We start from the raw sequence: 16761 nt of genomic DNA on the forward strand, positions 1-16761 counted from the left end.
CCTCAAGTTGGAATTCTGTTGCTTTATTATCTCCTTCAGCTTTTAAATGTATCATCGCATGCTATGATATTATTAGTTTTAGTATAAGTTATTAGTATTAATATTGGTATTAGTATTAGTACTAGTCTTTAATATTAAGTTCTTCAATATCCGGTTTAGAGTTTTAAAAGTTCAATGAATGAGAAGAAATAAATCGTAATAACCACCACTGGTACAGCATATATATGTTCATATGTTACGTGCAATACATATAGCAATAGATGTGTTGTATTTAGTTAGCTGTGACCTCTCCAAAAGCAACTGATTTCCCAAAATGGCTACTGCGTATTGCTACTTGACCTCCATGTACCCTGTGGCAGCGCATCACACCAAGATACGGCTTCGGCGACCCTAAACGTTTCATGCTTATGTTTAATACATATTGCTGCCGTGGCGCCATCCTGTTTGTCCCCCATAGTTCATAATACGACGCTTTCAACTTGAGTTTTTTGTTTTGATCCAAGATTGCACTTGCATATTAAGAGTAGGGTCAAACTGCTTGTTTGGACTTATTCCAAATTTGTTGACAACTTGTGTAGTTTTAATAAATACCGTTTTATAAATAATTACAATCTTTATCAAGGAAAAGTTTAGCACAATTATGAAAATCTGTAATGAAATGGTTGTTTGTCGTTCCTTAACCTGTAAGGGCGACCAAATCACTACAACGTTTGTCTGTTGAATTGTTTAATGTCCTCGATGTTATATGAGTCTTCGAAGGTCGTTGTTCTGCTTTTCTTAATCTTAGAATTAATTGTTCACCTTGACAACTGTGTATTCTGATTATATTGAAGCTTCTTTGAACGAATACATCGAGATAAAACATTGGGACAGCTATATAATGAAGTCGACCACTTTCTAGGGTTGACTTGGTAGACTATAACGCATTGAACAACTATGAATAATAAATTAATAAGTTAATAACACACACAATATAGGCATGCACGACATTTTTGTCACGACTTAATACGATAAGCAGAGAGTAATCGATTACGTAACGCAATGCTTTGCCGATTTCCGTAAACAAGTATTCTATGCGGAATTCGATTTGCAAGCAATTTTATAATATCATCACAAATCTATTCCGTAAACTAAACCGAATGGAAGGATAATTTAAACTCCGAAAAAAAAACTGATAGTTTACACTATTCAACATAAAATGTATGAAGTCGTCGTAGAGGACGCATTTGCATATAAACACCAGAAATAATATTGGGGTGCTGTGTGACGACGTATTGGTGAAGGCGCGCTATGCTGCCCATGTGCGGAAAAGTTCAGTGTGAAGCAAGTAAGCGCCGGTAAACCCAAATCACGGGAACATTTCATCTTATTTGCTCCTTCTCATCTAGACAAACATCCATCGTCGCCTTGGATAGCAGCAGTTTAGTGAGGTCACAATAGAATAAATATTAAGCTCTTTACACAAAGGGCCTGCAGTAAACAGCAGGTCAAATGTGGAGATTAATTAATGATTAAACCGTCCTTTGATGCCAAGCCCTACTGCCCTAATGTTTACACTAAGCTCGAATTGCTGTTCATAGGAAGAATGCGTTTGTGCGGAAGGAAACCTTTCTCTCGCAAACCCTGTGATAATATTTCTAGGAACAGGTTCTCTTGACAGCTTAGTTCACATTACAAGGCGTGGCAGGTATGCCTTCAATTTTTAACAACAGAGTTTAGCGTAGTTTGATGAGGATCGTGTAGCCATGAAAAGACAGATCCCTTAAACTATGTGCGATATTCGGTGTTAGTACTAGCTTACCATCAGACGTAGCAATCAGCCCGTGACCCACAATAGTGCAAAAGCTAGAGAAAACGTTCATTAGGTCAGAGAAAAGGTTCGTTTGTGGTAGATTGTGAAATAAAGCGACGCGCAAAGCTCGCGCTGAGCAAACTCCCGAGCAACTTAGGCTGAAGGGTTTTCTCGCTGTCACTCAGTAAGTTTCTTGCCAGATATTATTCACTTCATGAAACTGGAAGATACTTTAGTCCTGAATCTTTTTTGGTCAGGTTTTGTGTCTATTGACGGTCGTGGGAAGTTTTTGTCGAAGAAGTTTAGTTGATAAACTTGCCAAAAAAAGCAATCAAATTCGGTCAGTTATGATATTTCTGTGTTTACTATGGGTCAAAAAATTGACCGCTGTGAGATGAAACTGGAAGACGCTGTTTCCATTGTCTTCCAAGTTGTGTCGTTATAATTATATTTCTGCTATTTACCGCGCTATTAAATAACGTCATACTTGCCATAAGTTTAATCTCAGTTCACGGTATAATTGCAAACTTATCCAAGAATAGTAAGTAGATAGACAGTTCCTCAAACATGCTACCTACCTTGCACTTTTGAACTTATTGCACTAAGATAACTCCATAATTTTCATACTATTTTGTAAACATGATATTTACATTGCATTATGAACTTGCCGAATTCGAAATAACCCCTATGTGATTGACAACTTAATTGGTAAAAATGTTTATCTCCACGATTGACCTCGTATTAACAGCATTGTTTTTCTAAAAATAGACAATGTTGATTGACATTTGTTTCCTTTTATTGAAACTTTCTAATTGAAATTATCACCTGACCTGTAAAACTTCAAGTCTAAAAGTCCAAATGATTTCCTGTCATTGATAAACGCATTGCGCCTCAAGTTGGAATTCTGTTTCATGTTATCTCCTTCAGCTTATAACTTTATCGTTGCATGCTATGATTTTATTAGATTATATTAGTTTAAGTATATTAGTTTTAGAATTGGTATTAGCATTAATACTAGTCTTTAATATTGGATTCGTCAATATCCAGTTTAGCGTTTTAAAAGTTCAATGAATGAGAAGAAATAGATCGTAATTAACTCTGTTAACGAATTCCTTAAAGTCATCGTAGAATGTAGAGTGAAGCGTTTTGATTGCTAATGGGTCTATAATGATCATTTTTATATATATAAATAACAATACTGTTGTAATTTTTAGTTGTTTGAAGTAATAATGAAGAGTATTAAAACCAATATTAATCAGATTCTCAGTGTTTAAAAACTATATAAACTATTCAACTGAAGTTTAGGAATTTCTAGACAGAATTCGCAACCTTCTAATCGTTCTTAAGAGTCAGATTGCAATATATTAAATATCCATAGTATGGTATTTACTGTATAAAACAGTAACCACCAAAACAATACAATTGCACCTAATAAGCATCTGTCAAGATGAAAAATATTCGGTGAATAATGCTTAAAACCACTTGTGATAATATTATAATATACAGATCGTATACAGTATAGAATTCTTATTTTCAGACATCTGCTTTACGAAAGGTGACGTTAATAATTTAATAGATAACATTGCATACCGAAAACTTCCTGTTTTCTGTTTTGAGTCGTGACAGAAATGTTGTGCCCACCTATCATGCGTTTAATATACACAGTTGTTCATTCTTCTACTAAGATAATCGCTGTAACATGGACGTTTTGATGCTGTTACTGTGCTAATGATTAGCAGCTTTATGCTGTTGCTGTGTCAATGTTCTGTTCAAATGTAATCATTCAAAGAAGCTTCAATAACTTATAATTAGTATATACAGTTGTCGTTCCTGTCTAACCATTGTTGAATTCAATTTGAAGAAGTTCAGTGTCAAGATAGACAAATTTGTTGTCATCTTCACAAGATAATAAACCGTTAAGGTGAAAAATTAAGTCTGAGGGTGAGAAAAGCATACAACGAACTTATGAGACTCATATATCATCACCCGCAATAAACATTTCAACAAGCAATAATTGTAGTGAAGTGAGTCAACCTGTCAAGTTCAGGTGACAAATACCCACCTTTTCATTACATACTTGTTCCTTCAAAGAAGGAATAATGCAGCCTAAGCTTTAGTGAAGATGATTGTCACAGAGCTGGCCAGACACATTTCGCTTCTGTCTAGGATCATTTCCAATTCCTGCTGCAACTACAAATGTTGGGCTGCGTTATTCCCGCTTCGAAAGAGATTCGATTCGCGCGAATAGATGTGTCGTCGCTGTGAGTTTCTCGTTCCATGCAAAGATTGGAATTAACCAATTATAATCAGTCTTACAGATTCGGGTTTATGAATATTACAAAACTGTCAATACTTATCTTTAAGCTTTAGAATCCCGTCGACACCGGAACAAAAATATAACTAAAGCAAATATTTTGCAGAAACATAAGTAAATTACATAACTGTAACTGAAACCAGAGATGCCATCAAACGCTTTTGAGCAAAGCAGAGAGGTCGATAATGAACTTGGAACTTCAGGAAAGAAGGTGGGTTTATTTTATATTTTGGATAAGTTAAAACTTTTTGTTTTTTGTCGCAACATCTAAGTGTAAAATTTCTGTAGAACTGAAAATTAAAGACGTCATATAATAAATCTAGCAACGTTCCAGTATACGCGATAATTAGATCGTCGATGGACACAGCTTGATGCTATATGAGTTATCAATAAAAATATTTTTATGAAGTAACCAGAGCCATCATACAACAGGTTAGAGTGAGGGTGAACGAGTGGAATTTGTTCAACAGAGAGTAAAGCAATATTTGCATAAGATAAATGGCCGACATATTTCACGATACCAGAATTACATGTCTATACTTCATGTAGGTGTAGATTACTGTAGATCCATATTTAAACTAATATTATATCACCTCTACTTTGATTTAAAGTAGCGCAAACAACGCAGAATTGAATTGTCTAGGTCTCTAGGAAGTTGATATTTTTCGTACATTTTGTGCTTTGTTGCTCTGTGTGTGTTCGTTCGATGCAGATGTTGGCGGTCGTTATAAAACTACATTAGAACACGGTTAACAAGCTTTCTTATCAATTAATCTTTAACGGACTTATGTTTACACGAATCTACTCGAGTAATGGAAGTAATGTTATGTTCTAGGTCAGCAGTAGGTTTGCTGGAGTTTTTCAAAAGAAACGTAACTACCTACTTCGTCATTTACGTTGACCGAATTCTTGTGTCTGTCTTTGTAATTAACAACTAAGTTTTTAAAAGGTGGGTTGCGACCAGTGTGTTTACAATGAATAATAAAATTGGCAGTTTGCTGATTTACACAATAGCGCTTTGTCTAACTTTTTGAATGGACCAGCGTATCTGAAAGTCATTCGACCTGCACAAAACAAGTCTCTCGAAGTTTTATTGTTTTTCTCTAATTTAGCGGAGCATAGAAGCTGGCTAAGTTGGTAGTCTATGCTGTGTACATGCGTAGGCTACAGACGGCTGCAATTACGGTACAGCATCTCCAAGGATAAGTCGGTGTAATAGGAAACTGAGGCTTGCTAAACACCTTATCACGTCCATCATGTTTAAATGGCCGGAAGCTATCTTTAAAATAGAGTTTCTCAAAAAATAAAACTTGAATCACAAATCGTGCAAGTCATTGTTACGCTTACATAATCATTGCACTGCTATTGCTGAATCCGCTTTGAAATTATGCTGTGTCATGATGACTGGCTTGACCAGCTGAACGGCTGACTATTGTTTACCTTAAACCACAAAAACGTAAAAAGGCATAAACGATTCTTCGAGAAAGGAAGCGAACACCTAAATACCTTCAACAGACCGTTTAAAACAGTTCGCCGACCATTTGCACTTATGCCATTTATTACGTAATACAAGAGAAATGGTTAGTTTATCGACTGACAAAGCAAATCGATCAGATACCGATTTTGTGACGAAAACCGACAAAAAGTTGCAATCTTTTAAAATACAAAGAAAGCGACGGGTAGGTTACATTTTTATAAGCTATAATTTAGTTGCCCTTTAGACTCGGATTATATTATTATTATCTACTGTGAACCAGTGTGTGCTAATAAGTAAACAGGGAAATTACCTGTTTCATTTCAACTTGAATGAAGCCGTATATTATATAACATATCGCGTTTATGCTTATCGAGCTAGCGGTGAATGTTCGCGACTACTGGAGGGGCATTTGCTTGCACTAAGCACTTCTAAACCCAGTTAAACACCTTCTAATGTCACGCTCTAATGACGATACGATCGTCGTTTGTTTCGCACGAAAAGGAGAATGAAATTAGAAATTAGACAACCTTCTTTGTCTTACCCACTCTACGCTGGGATATAGACCTGTGTGAGTGTGTAGCCGGTCTATATTTCATGGCAGGATTCGCCGAGATCTCGGGTGTGCAGACCCGGTGACTTAAGTGTGCAGTTAGGCCTATTCAATCTTTCTCCAGTTCAGATCCAGGCTAATATTTGTAATTGTAACTATAAATTTATCTATCTTAACATAACACCTTATCAAAAAATCCTGTGGGCCCGATAAGTTTTCATTGAAATTTGGAGGCAGGGTCATCAACAAAAGATCGTGGGAAAACAGCAGCCTGCTGTTTTCCAATAGTGCCCTTCAACTGCTTGCTGACCCGGTAACAGACAGGCTGCTGTTCCTGACGTGATCAGAAGCAGGTTAGTAAACAGTCAATAGTAGGGTGTGATTTGAATACAGCAGGCTTTTTTGAAACAAAAGAAATTCTCAATTTATCTCCGGGTGTGCAGCTGCCACAAAATACAGACACGGTGTCTAGAAGAGCAGTCTGCTGTTAAGCTAAAACGTATGATTGTGCAGGTGTTCAAAAACATGCATACAGTTTACAATATTTACACTTTGTGTTTTTGAATTGAAATTATGAACAAAAGTAGGACACATTGAAATCCTGAAAGGATAAAGGGGCTGAAAAGACTGAAATTGAAAACAGTTTTTCTCAACTAGTTCTATTTTCTTCGTTTCAGCACTTCAGGATTTTAGTGAGATTCGTAAACGTTTTCTCTTGTGAAGAAAAGTGCAAAATTTAGTCTATTGCAATGGTGTGACTATATTTTCTGCGTTATTACTTTTAGTGAGTATAGAAGTTTATTCAACAGGAGGGCAGTGCGTACATTTTGTGTCTTTAGTTTAATGTTTACAGTTGCACTGTAGGGAGGTCCAATACTAATATATGGAATGTAAGAAATTACAAGATGTTTTCAAGAAGATGTGTGATTTGTGTCCTGCAATATTCTGAAAACATAAATTGGTTGTTCGTGCATCAAAAGCTACTAAAGCACTTCTGAGAACTTCCCATTTTGATTAAAACCTGGTATAAAATCAAAAATAAGTCTTCTTGTCAAACTTTTTTGAAATTGAAGGTAACAATTTTACCAAACTTAAGCAACAATAATTTTTCTCCAATTCTATTCCAAGGTTTTTTATCTTCTATGTCGTAAATTTGTTGGTAAATTGTTACACAGAATGAACTATGGTGAATATAATGCATTACCACAAAATGACGACATAACTTCACAGCAAGTGCAAATATCTAACGCACAGAAGAAGGTGGGGAATTCAGTTGATTATATGGAACGTTGCAATGACATTTGTGCCAAAAAAATTTTTTATACGGGCACAACAAAATAAAACAATGACATCATACCACCAACAATAAGCCGTTAACAAACAGGATTTACAAAAACTTTTTGGCATATTTTTGTTTGATTTTAAATTTATATAGAGCATAAATATTATGAAAAAAAATATATAATTACACTCCACAGTAAATACCGTATTAAATTAAAACTAATTATAATAAATGTCAATGCCTGTCAGCTGCTCTGCCTGTGGTGCATTGCAGCTATGCAAAAGGTTTTCCAAACGTAATAATTAGGTATAATATACAGCACTGGTTTGATGGCTGTATGTCTTTAGTCGTTTACCGTATATTTATGAAATGCCATCGCCTGCATTTGGGTAAGATTTAACATATAATTTCCACAGTAGTATGCTTATGCAAAGAAATAACCTTAAGAGAAACTACAAATTGAATTCTAACCAATTCTACTTATTTAAATGCAATTATTATTTTGTTCGCAGTCAAAATGCAGCGCTGGATCATTCGGACTTGGGGTGGCAGTTGGAGGGCTAATTGGCCTGGCATTATTTTTTGGCTTGTACTTCGGCCTTCCACCAAGAAACACAAGCAATGACGTGACACCCACAATACCCCCATCTTCAGCTACATTTAAGAAGGCAGCTGTTGCCGCGGACGCCGGCCCTTGCTCTGACATCGGGAACCAATTTCTAGAAAAAGGAGGCTCTGTCGTTGATGCGGCGGTTGCCACCATGCTTTGTGTTGGGTTGTACAATGGGCACAGGTGGTTGAAAAAGTTCTTTACAGTCATGCAGTTTAAATAAGGCGGTGATGCATAAATGGAAAAATGAAAGATAACCTCTTTGTGAATCGGAAGCCTCATTTTATTTAAATTCATAACTATTCAACCATTCATCTTGATAATGAAATTACTTTTCTGTCATATTGGCTAGTTTTGACATTCTGACTTATAGCTTTCTATGCTTTGCTTCAAATGAGGTAAATCATTTTTGATCTTGGCGTGTATGAGGCTGATATGTTGTTACGTAACAGCTGTGGTATCGGTGGAGGATTTTTCATGACGGTTTACAACTCATCGACGGGTGCTGCCACGTTTCTGAACTCAAGAGAAACAGCTCCTGCTGCTGCAGACAAGGACATGTATAAAGGAAGCTCTGATCTTTCTCAAATAGGCAAGTTTGCTTGTCTCTGGAAAAGAGACTCACAATAAACCAAAAAGAGAAGAAACCAAGCATAAGAAATTGTAGTTTTGAAGTCTGGTTTCAAAGAACTTTATTTGCAGGGACACTTGCTGTTGGCGTGCCAGGTGAGATAGCTGGATATTGGGAGGCTCATCAAAGATACGGGAAGTTGCCTTGGAAAGATCTGTTCGAACCGACCATTAAGATTGCGGAGGAGGGATATGTTGTGAGTGCGGCCCATGCTCAAGCAATCAGATCGACTGCAGATGTAATCCAGAACAAAACCTTTAACATGTGGTGGGTGAAATTCATGCATCTTCTTTCTAGTTCCTTGGCCATTCATTTCCAGGCCTGTGTTTACAAACTTTGAATCATTTCCAGGCCTGTGTTTACAAACTTTGACGGTTCATTGAAACAAGAAGGGGACATCGTTCGGCGACCCCAACTGGCAGTCACTTTACGCATAATCGCCGAAGAAGGAGCCGAGGCATTCTACGACGGGCGACTCACAGATGATATCGTTGCAGATTTGAAAGATGGTTTTGGAGATTCCATTATTACGAAGCAAGACCTAAACGATTACAGGTAAGCTAGATAACCAAATTCTTGTTTATACTTCCTTGTTGTACCTCATTGTAACAAGCTCAGGGTATTATATACCATGCCTTTGGCTGTTGTTGGCTTTACTAAATCGGCGTGCTTCTGCATATGATATGTGCAAAGATACAAGTGAAAGAATACCAACTACTTTAGAAAGGGAGGAACAAGTTGTTTAAAGGGAAATATCACTTCAAAACGGAGTTTCTGACCTTTTTTTAGACGTGACTCAAATTTTTGAATTAAAGACTTTGGTAACCCACCTTATAACATCAGATTATAGTTGGTAAACTCTTTGGCGTGGTTGGGAATAAGTGATGCGCCGTTTCTATGTAGCTTGCGAGGTTCAGTTGGTGGCCTGCTGCTATTTCCTTACAAACAATGCCACGATTGACTACATTTCTCATTACATAGAAACGAGAGAAGTGCCACAATCCAGACACTTTCCATTGGTACATGGCATGGTACATGGCTGGTTACTCTAATGGTGCACAATCCACGCCACTCAGCTGGCCAGTGTTTGGGTCGCGACCTTAGGGTTGCTGTGCACTGTTCAGAAAAAACAATGAAACTTTTTCTTTCGTCCAATCAGTACAGAAGTGGAAGAAGCGCTGAACGTAACAATCGATGACCTCACCGTCTTCACTCCGGGTCCGCCAGCCAGTGGAGCGGTCATGGCTCTCATCCTCAACATACTGGATGGTAATTTGCAACTGATTCCGGTTGCCAACCTCAGTTGAATGGGGCCGTCATCTAGTTATATCATTTTCAGGTTATGACATCACACCAGACGATTATAATAACGAAGACAAAAAAATCTTAACCTATCATCGAATAAATGAGGCTTTTCGTTTTGCTTACGCCAAACGTTCATCGCTGGGTGATGATAGAACTAACGAAACTATCAGACAGGTAACAACTCATGAATGAAGTTGGCGTTTAAACAGGTGGTGGCTTTGCTGAAACGAAAAACCTGTCACTTAGGTGCTTACGTAGCTCACTTTGTCCTCGCAGCTCGCAATTAACATGACGTCAGAGTGGTTTGCTGATTCGCTTCGTGGGCAAATCAGTGATGACCACACATGGCCCGTCGAATATTACGGACCTGATTTTGTGGTTCCAGAGGACTCTGGCACTTCCCATCTCAGCATCGTTGGACCAGACGGCAACGCCGTGGCAATCACAAGCACCATAAACACATAGTATGATATAATTATTGCCCAGAAATATATATATTGAAACTATTCAAATTAATGTTCTTTTAAAACACTGCCTAATACTTTTCATAACCCTCATTTCAGCTTTGGGAGCCGAGTGCGAGGTTTGCGCACGGGAATCATCTTCAACAACGAGATGGATGATTTCTCCTCCCCGAATATTACCAATGCGTATGGTCAGTTCCATCGTGCTGGTTCTAGATTTTGTTCACTTACCTGGGATTGAAACCTGACTTTTATAACAATCTATGCTTCTATGCATATAATATAATCTACGCTTCCCCAGGTATCCCACCTTCACCTTCTAACTTCATCTACCCCGGAAACCGACCACTTTCTAGCATGTGTCCATCAGTCGTTGTGGAAACCGATAAACGAAGCGGAAACTACAACGTAAGGATGGTTGCTGGTGCATCAGGTGGTTCACAGATAACCACTAGTACTTCACTGGTGAGATACTCTACAAATTGCATCAGTTCTTTCTGTGCAATTCACTGTTTTACCGTTACTATACTTTCCGCAGGTAATCTTAAATTCTCTGTTTTTCGGCCTCAACGTCGGTGAAAGTGTTGAACTGCAGCGAATTCATGATCAGTTGATTCCAAATGAGACCCGATGGGAAACTGGATTTGACCAGGCAAGAATTGTTTAACTCAGCTGTTTCTCACAAATCACTAAATCGTACTTAACCCATTTTTTGTAGATGGTGGTTGAAGGGCTCCAAAAAAAAGGCCACAAAATATCAAATATGAGCAAAGCTGGTTCCGTGGTTCAAGCGATTGTGATCAATGATGACGGAACAATTGGAGCCGCATGCGATTCTCGCAAAGGGGGATATCCCGCTGGCCATTAACACAAAACAATTAAGCTGTTTGGCTGGTAGAGAAAAAGAAGTTATGCTTGAGTGATTTTGAACCTATAGCCCAGAAGCTTGAAACCACATTTTAGCAGAGGATATTTTCTGTCTCTCTCGCTTATTTTAACCACTGATACAAAGGCTCTGCGTTACAACGTAGTTCATTATGATAAGTGTTTTTAATCAAGTTTTATTTTATTTTAATCAGTACTGAAACCTATTATTGCACTTTTATAATATTTAGGAAGTGTATCTTAACAATGTCTTTATTATGCACCTCATACTCTAATTTCTGTTTACATGCATTAATTTTTTGGAAACTTTTACCTACAATATGCTTAAGCACACATGGGCCATGTATTATCTTGTACCAAGGCTCCATTTTGTATAATTAGCTTCAACTTAGAGCTATAAATAAAATAAAATGCTTTCACCGTCAAAAGCAGCTTCTGGCAAGCTTAAGCTCACCCAGAGATTTCCTAAGTTCTTAAGAAAGGAAAATGTTCTCAGTTTACCATTTTGGCACTGATCTATCAATCATGACTAGATAGTTGACCAAAGCAGCCAATATCAAGTAGTTAAAAAATAAAACAAATTTTCAGCAGTTTGGTTCAAATGCTAGCAGGTTTCGGTAGGTGAGAACACATATTAGAAGTCTATGCTATACAGCTTTAACACATAACACTACTAGTGTAAAAATGTACATTTATTAAACTAACTGGCAGTTTGGGATCAAATTGCAATGTTGGTGCGTTTTCCATGAACGTAAAAATCTTAACTGAGATAAAAACATTTCGAAATCAACAAAATCTAAGGCAGTTTGGCGCACCACTGCACCCTCTGCCATACAGTAAAGGTCTTAATGTCTAAAAAGTGTCAAGCGACACAAAGATTAAGAATTCAGGATGTCTTGGGGAGCTAACAAATTTTAGTAACTGTTTTCAGATTCAGCTTCAATGTATTATCGACGTCGATGATTTATCTCATTTTTCTGGAGAATCTTCCACCTCGAGCGTCTTTTTATCTTGGGCGGAACTTTCCGGTGAATTCTGCTTCTCGTCATCTTTAACTTTCAACTCCTCGAGTTTTTCTGCAACTTCTTCAGTTTCTTCAGAGCTTTCTTTTTTCTTCTCTGGAGTCGGTGCGTTTTCGTCGTCATTCAGATCATTTGCTGCAAGTGAAAATTTCATGAAATTGGCGTGTCATGAAACCAAGAAATGATCAGAAAATATGAAATACGGCCTGAATCTGGAACTGTTCAACAGGATCACTGAACAGCAAGTGTCTTAATGCCTCCCCAACGGCATATCATTAGTAGCATCACTGGGTATCGAACACAGGCCACATTGTGAGCCCAGTGCCGTGACCAATCTGCTCGTGTCAGCTACAGTACCAATAAGTTCTTTGATATTTAAACGATTCAAAAGCAGTCTGGGTAGTGACTTCAGTGTTATCAGCAGGATGCCAATAGCAAAAAATATTTTTTGTAATTTTGGTCTGTACGCTTAACGAAACTTTTTCTATGGTCTTGTTGGTAAAATTGGATAAGAAAAATAAATGTTGTCAATCGCAGAAACCAATCAAAGAAGTTGTCGTTAGTAGTTAACGTGTTCTTGATAATAACTAGTTATTGGTTGGTTACCTTTATCAGGAGCTTCTTCCAAAATTTCTTGGCATTCTTCAAACTTTGTCTTGAATTTATTTGCATCTGCATTAACATTTGTGAAATTAATATCCAACTAATACTCAACTGCATTATGGAGAACTTTCAAATACATCAATAAATGTTAAATAATTCGATGTATATCAAAATTTAAGTTAAACTATTCAAACGAACTTTCTGAATTTAGAAATCGAATGGCGAGGAGTTCTTTTTTTGTTTCATTGTCACAAAAATCAGCGAATGTCGTCCAGACCCATGCACGGTCGCTACTTGCATTTGGCACCAATGTCATTTCTTTCGTGACTGGAAAACAGTTTTTTTGCTGATGAAATACAAACACCATATAGACACCAACACGGTCGCATGTTTACGTAACGAAACATAGACTCCAACGTACGGTAGTGGTTGGCACAGATTTTAAGCGTTTTGTCTCGTCTCATCAACAATCGGATTTTGGAACTGGATTTGTGCCTGAGCAACTTCACGTCTCCGGTTCCACGTTCCTTCCACTCTGGTGGGTCGGCCTCAACAGCCCAGCGAAACAACTTTGCTCGCCTGAAGATGTAACAGGTCAAAAAAATTATACAAAATGGTATCGATGGTAAAGCTGAAGACGATGTTTCAATATTGTTCGCACGGCATTAAGTGTCATTCATAGGGTGACGGAGACAAACCAGACTATAATCTCAGCGATGTCAGATAAAGAACAGCAAAAATGGTTGATATCCACACAAAAAATTAAGAATTCTTATGCAACAAATCTTGCCTACATTACTATAGAACTTGTTTTTAAGTTGTGATAAGTTTTTGTGTTAAGTGTCTAAGTTCACTACGCCTAACTTGCCACCATTTTTCTAACCAAAAACGAAACAATTCGCTGCCAAAGTAGTCTAAAAACTTTACCACTGCTCCTACACTGCAAGCTAAAGTATTTATCTGGTGCAACTATACTACAGGTATACTGTAGTTATATCACCTTGCTGTCTAAAGCACTTGCAAGTTAAAGATGTAACATAACCCCATTGTTCATCGCTATGTGCCTTTATAAATCCATTATTTTGTCACTTGACATTACTTTCATCAGTTTCGGCCTCTCTTCAGTTTGCCATGTCTTCAATATCACATGAATTGTAAGAATTTATCGCAAAATGACAACTTGATTATATACAAATATCTATGAACAAACAAGTACAATTCCAAACCGAGTAAAAATTTGAAAAAAAAGTCGTATGTTTGTATTAGTTCTTTTATTATAACAAGTTGTCCACTACTAGAAAGCTAAGCAGCAATAATATCAGCAAAGTGAATAACATGAGCAGTAGAACGTAGCCTTAGCAATGTATTGTCATGAACAACCATGTAGTGTTAGTTAAAAAATTCTAAACCAGACCTCCAAATTTGTAAAAAGCTCATGAAATATTTTCTCGTATAATTCTCACACCTAATTTTGAGACATTACACACATTATTTTTGAGACCTTCGAGCTTTACGGTATTTTTGTCACAAAAAAAAATATATATATTTTTATATATAAACAGAAAAACCAACATAAAGGAAATAATGTTTGAAAAAATAATCTGGTTGCAGTTTACGCAAAATTGCTACTCAACTGAGAAAGCACTGCAAAAAAATCAATGGTGGGACATGGTTTAACTAAAGCCTGCCACTAATTTCCACTTTTTACGCTAGAGTATACATTTTAGGAAAAAATTCTGGTGTTTTTGGCAAGTGCTTTCCTGGGGTGCACCAACTGGTAACCAACATGTCAGGATTGAAAACTTAACAGTCTAGCATATACTGTGCATGTGCTTTTAATATTTCACTACACTGCAAGCAAAATTACGCATAAATTTCTTTATATGTGGAAACAATTCCTTACATTTTAAACAGAACTTCTTCATCTGTTTCAAGCTCTGGAATGATTTGTTCAGGAAGTTGAACCAATGGTTTAAATTGAGGGTCGTGGCTTTGTTCTTCCTACAAAAAAAGATGTGTTATGTCAAGTAGCTTGAAGTCATCTGTAAATTATCAGTACTTTTGACAAATAGATAAATAAAACATATATATACATATGAAATTTTAAACTTTATACTGGTTGAAAAGAATTTAAAATTTGTTTATCTTTCGTTCCGTGGAAATACGCTGCTTTGTCAATCAATTTAATGTTTGAATCTTTCCACAATAAACAAATTTAGCAAGAAATACTATGCTAATACCACAATTTTAACCCAGATTAATAGTTTTGACTGTGATTAACAATGTGACTTGATAATTTGCAACTGCGGCATCTAACACCTAATACCATCCAGCTAATGGCTAAAAAACCTTAAGGCTCTGGAAACAACAGTTAAAATCAATCAGAGATAAAAAATTGAACCCATACTTTGTGATGGACCTTACCTCAGTCATTTCTTGGATTGGATTGCAACCAATTCGGACTTTTACTTTTCAACAACTTGTTTAAATAAAATCAGATGTTTGAACCTAATATATAGTAGCTATTGAAATCAATGGCTACTGTCAATAGCAATTTTATTTAGTTTTTACAATGCATGCATACTTTTTAAAATGCTACATCTATAGAAACTAAGAAACAGAAATATGTGAGTCCTGTCGAGGACCATCGTGTGATGTATAATATAGATCTAATTAAATCCAAATCTGAGAGTTAAACATTATAACTGGAAACTATACATAGGGGACCTATCCACCAATAATTTTATGCCGAAAGTAAATGATAGTCTTCATAAGATGCACGGATAAAAAAATCTCTTGCAGAGTCGGAAAACTTTCTAACTTTTTATACTTTTGAGTTAGTCTAACAACCCGTTCATAACGGCCTAGTTTTAATTCTTATACCACAACATGCATCTTGTCTAACCATATCAAGCAAAGCAATTCATTGCTGTTTAAAGAAATGACCTTAGAACCTTCACCTTCCAGCTGACAACTTGGGCCTATCCTACTTTGTATGCTTTCTGTGCTCGAAACCAACCTTTTTCATTGAATTTCGCCAACAGAAATTATTTTGAAGAAACGAATTTTCCATGACGTTGAAAAACATAATCGTTCAGCCAGAAACAACAGGCAATTATATAGTAGTGAAACATATTATAGTTATAAATATACCTTTTTTCAATTAAGCAATTACTCTACAGAAAAATGTTTTTGTCCACCCGATAACTTTCCTAGTCTACATAAAAAACTATTATCTTTCAAAAAACCTCCGTATTTTCCTATCTTCCACATGCATTTTGCGGATTTGTTTTACCTGACGTACAATCAAGCGTAACGGGATGTGACGCAATGTTGATCCAAGAATAGTTGCTAGAAAGTGGATTAGTAATAAGACTTACAACTAAAACATGTCTAACAAGGCAACAAAGCAAAACAATTCTTTGAATTGTCCAGGCTTTGATTCGATTTCGTTTCAAAATAAAAAAAAAGTCAAACGCTGCAGGTTAAACATAGCCTAGGCCTAGAGCTAGGATAAACAAATTGTCATTGCCTGACTTAGCGTTTATGGCAGGCTAGGCTACCAGTACCTATATTAAAATTACTACGCACGAGACTGTGCAACGCTCACGCTAAACTTTTTCACATACACGCCAATTTATAAAGTATAAGTAAGATAAATATGGTTGTTTGAACGCAAAGTTATAGGCACTGAAATGTTTTGCCCACGTGCACAGTGACGAGCCAACATCGAAATTTCTCTTCTTGCACTTGCAGTCTTGCACTTACTCACTCATCGTTTACGTCATGAATCATAGATACAGTATAAACAGATATTTACATTTTT

General features: G+C 36.7%; 2 protein-coding genes across 5 annotated transcripts; one reads left to right on the plus strand and one right to left on the minus strand.

Annotated features, from left to right (window-relative positions):
- Nucleotides 1-4210: 4210 nt before the first annotated feature.
- LOC143462780 (glutathione hydrolase 1 proenzyme-like) lies at nt 4211-11729 on the plus strand. 4 transcript variants are annotated; one of them, XM_076961056.1, is made up of 12 exons: nt 4211-4317; nt 7928-8208; nt 8478-8617; nt 8728-8923; nt 9008-9211; nt 9816-9925; nt 9996-10135; nt 10238-10425; nt 10525-10616; nt 10727-10890; nt 10964-11077; nt 11144-11729. In XM_076961056.1, the coding sequence occupies exons 1-12, from the start codon at nt 4252-4254 to the stop codon at nt 11291-11293; spliced, it is 1845 nt and encodes a 614-aa protein (XP_076817171.1). In that variant the 5' UTR covers nt 4211-4251; the 3' UTR covers nt 11294-11729. The 4 variants fall into 4 exon arrangements, with proteins under 4 accessions (XP_076817171.1, XP_076817169.1, XP_076817172.1 ...); XM_076961054.1 differs by lacking the exon at nt 4211-4317 and adding an exon at nt 5628-5785; XM_076961057.1 differs by lacking the exon at nt 4211-4317 and adding an exon at nt 5969-6486.
- Nucleotides 11730-11984: 255 nt separating this feature from the next.
- Nucleotides 11985-15552, minus strand: LOC143462832 (ran-specific GTPase-activating protein-like). The gene is made up of 6 exons (XM_076961127.1): nt 15360-15552; nt 14839-14936; nt 13357-13514; nt 13134-13262; nt 12939-13004; nt 11985-12467 (listed from the first exon to the last, which is right to left on the minus strand). The coding sequence occupies exons 1-6, from the start codon at nt 15366-15368 to the stop codon at nt 12280-12282; spliced, it is 648 nt and encodes a 215-aa protein (XP_076817242.1). The 5' UTR covers nt 15369-15552; the 3' UTR covers nt 11985-12279.
- Between the last annotated feature and the right edge of the window lie 1209 nt (nt 15553-16761).

This window comes from Clavelina lepadiformis, chromosome 6, assembly GCF_947623445.1.
Source record: "Clavelina lepadiformis chromosome 6, kaClaLepa1.1, whole genome shotgun sequence".
In the NCBI taxonomy this organism is placed as follows: Eukaryota; Metazoa; Chordata; class Ascidiacea; order Aplousobranchia; family Clavelinidae; genus Clavelina; species Clavelina lepadiformis.

Bases quoted from the DNA above. Each gene is read 5' to 3' on its own strand.
- LOC143462832 (XM_076961127.1), bottom strand. The intron at 13,263-13,356 runs GTACGTTGGAGT...ACTGTTTTCCAG, and splicing joins AATCTGTGCCAACCACTACC to TCACGAAAGAAATGACATTG. The intron at 13,005-13,133 runs GTTCGTTTGAAT...ATGTTAATGCAG, and splicing joins TCGATTTCTAAATTCAGAAA to ATGCAAATAAATTCAAGACA.
- LOC143462780 (XM_076961054.1), top strand. From the start codon at position 5,684: ATGGTTAGTTTATCGACTGACAAAGCAAATCGATCAGATACCGATTTT. The intron at 5,786-7,927 runs GTAGGTTACATT...TTTTGTTCGCAG, and splicing joins AAATACAAAGAAAGCGACGG to TCAAAATGCAGCGCTGGATC. The intron at 11,078-11,143 runs GCAAGAATTGTT...CATTTTTTGTAG, and splicing joins GGGAAACTGGATTTGACCAG to ATGGTGGTTGAAGGGCTCCA.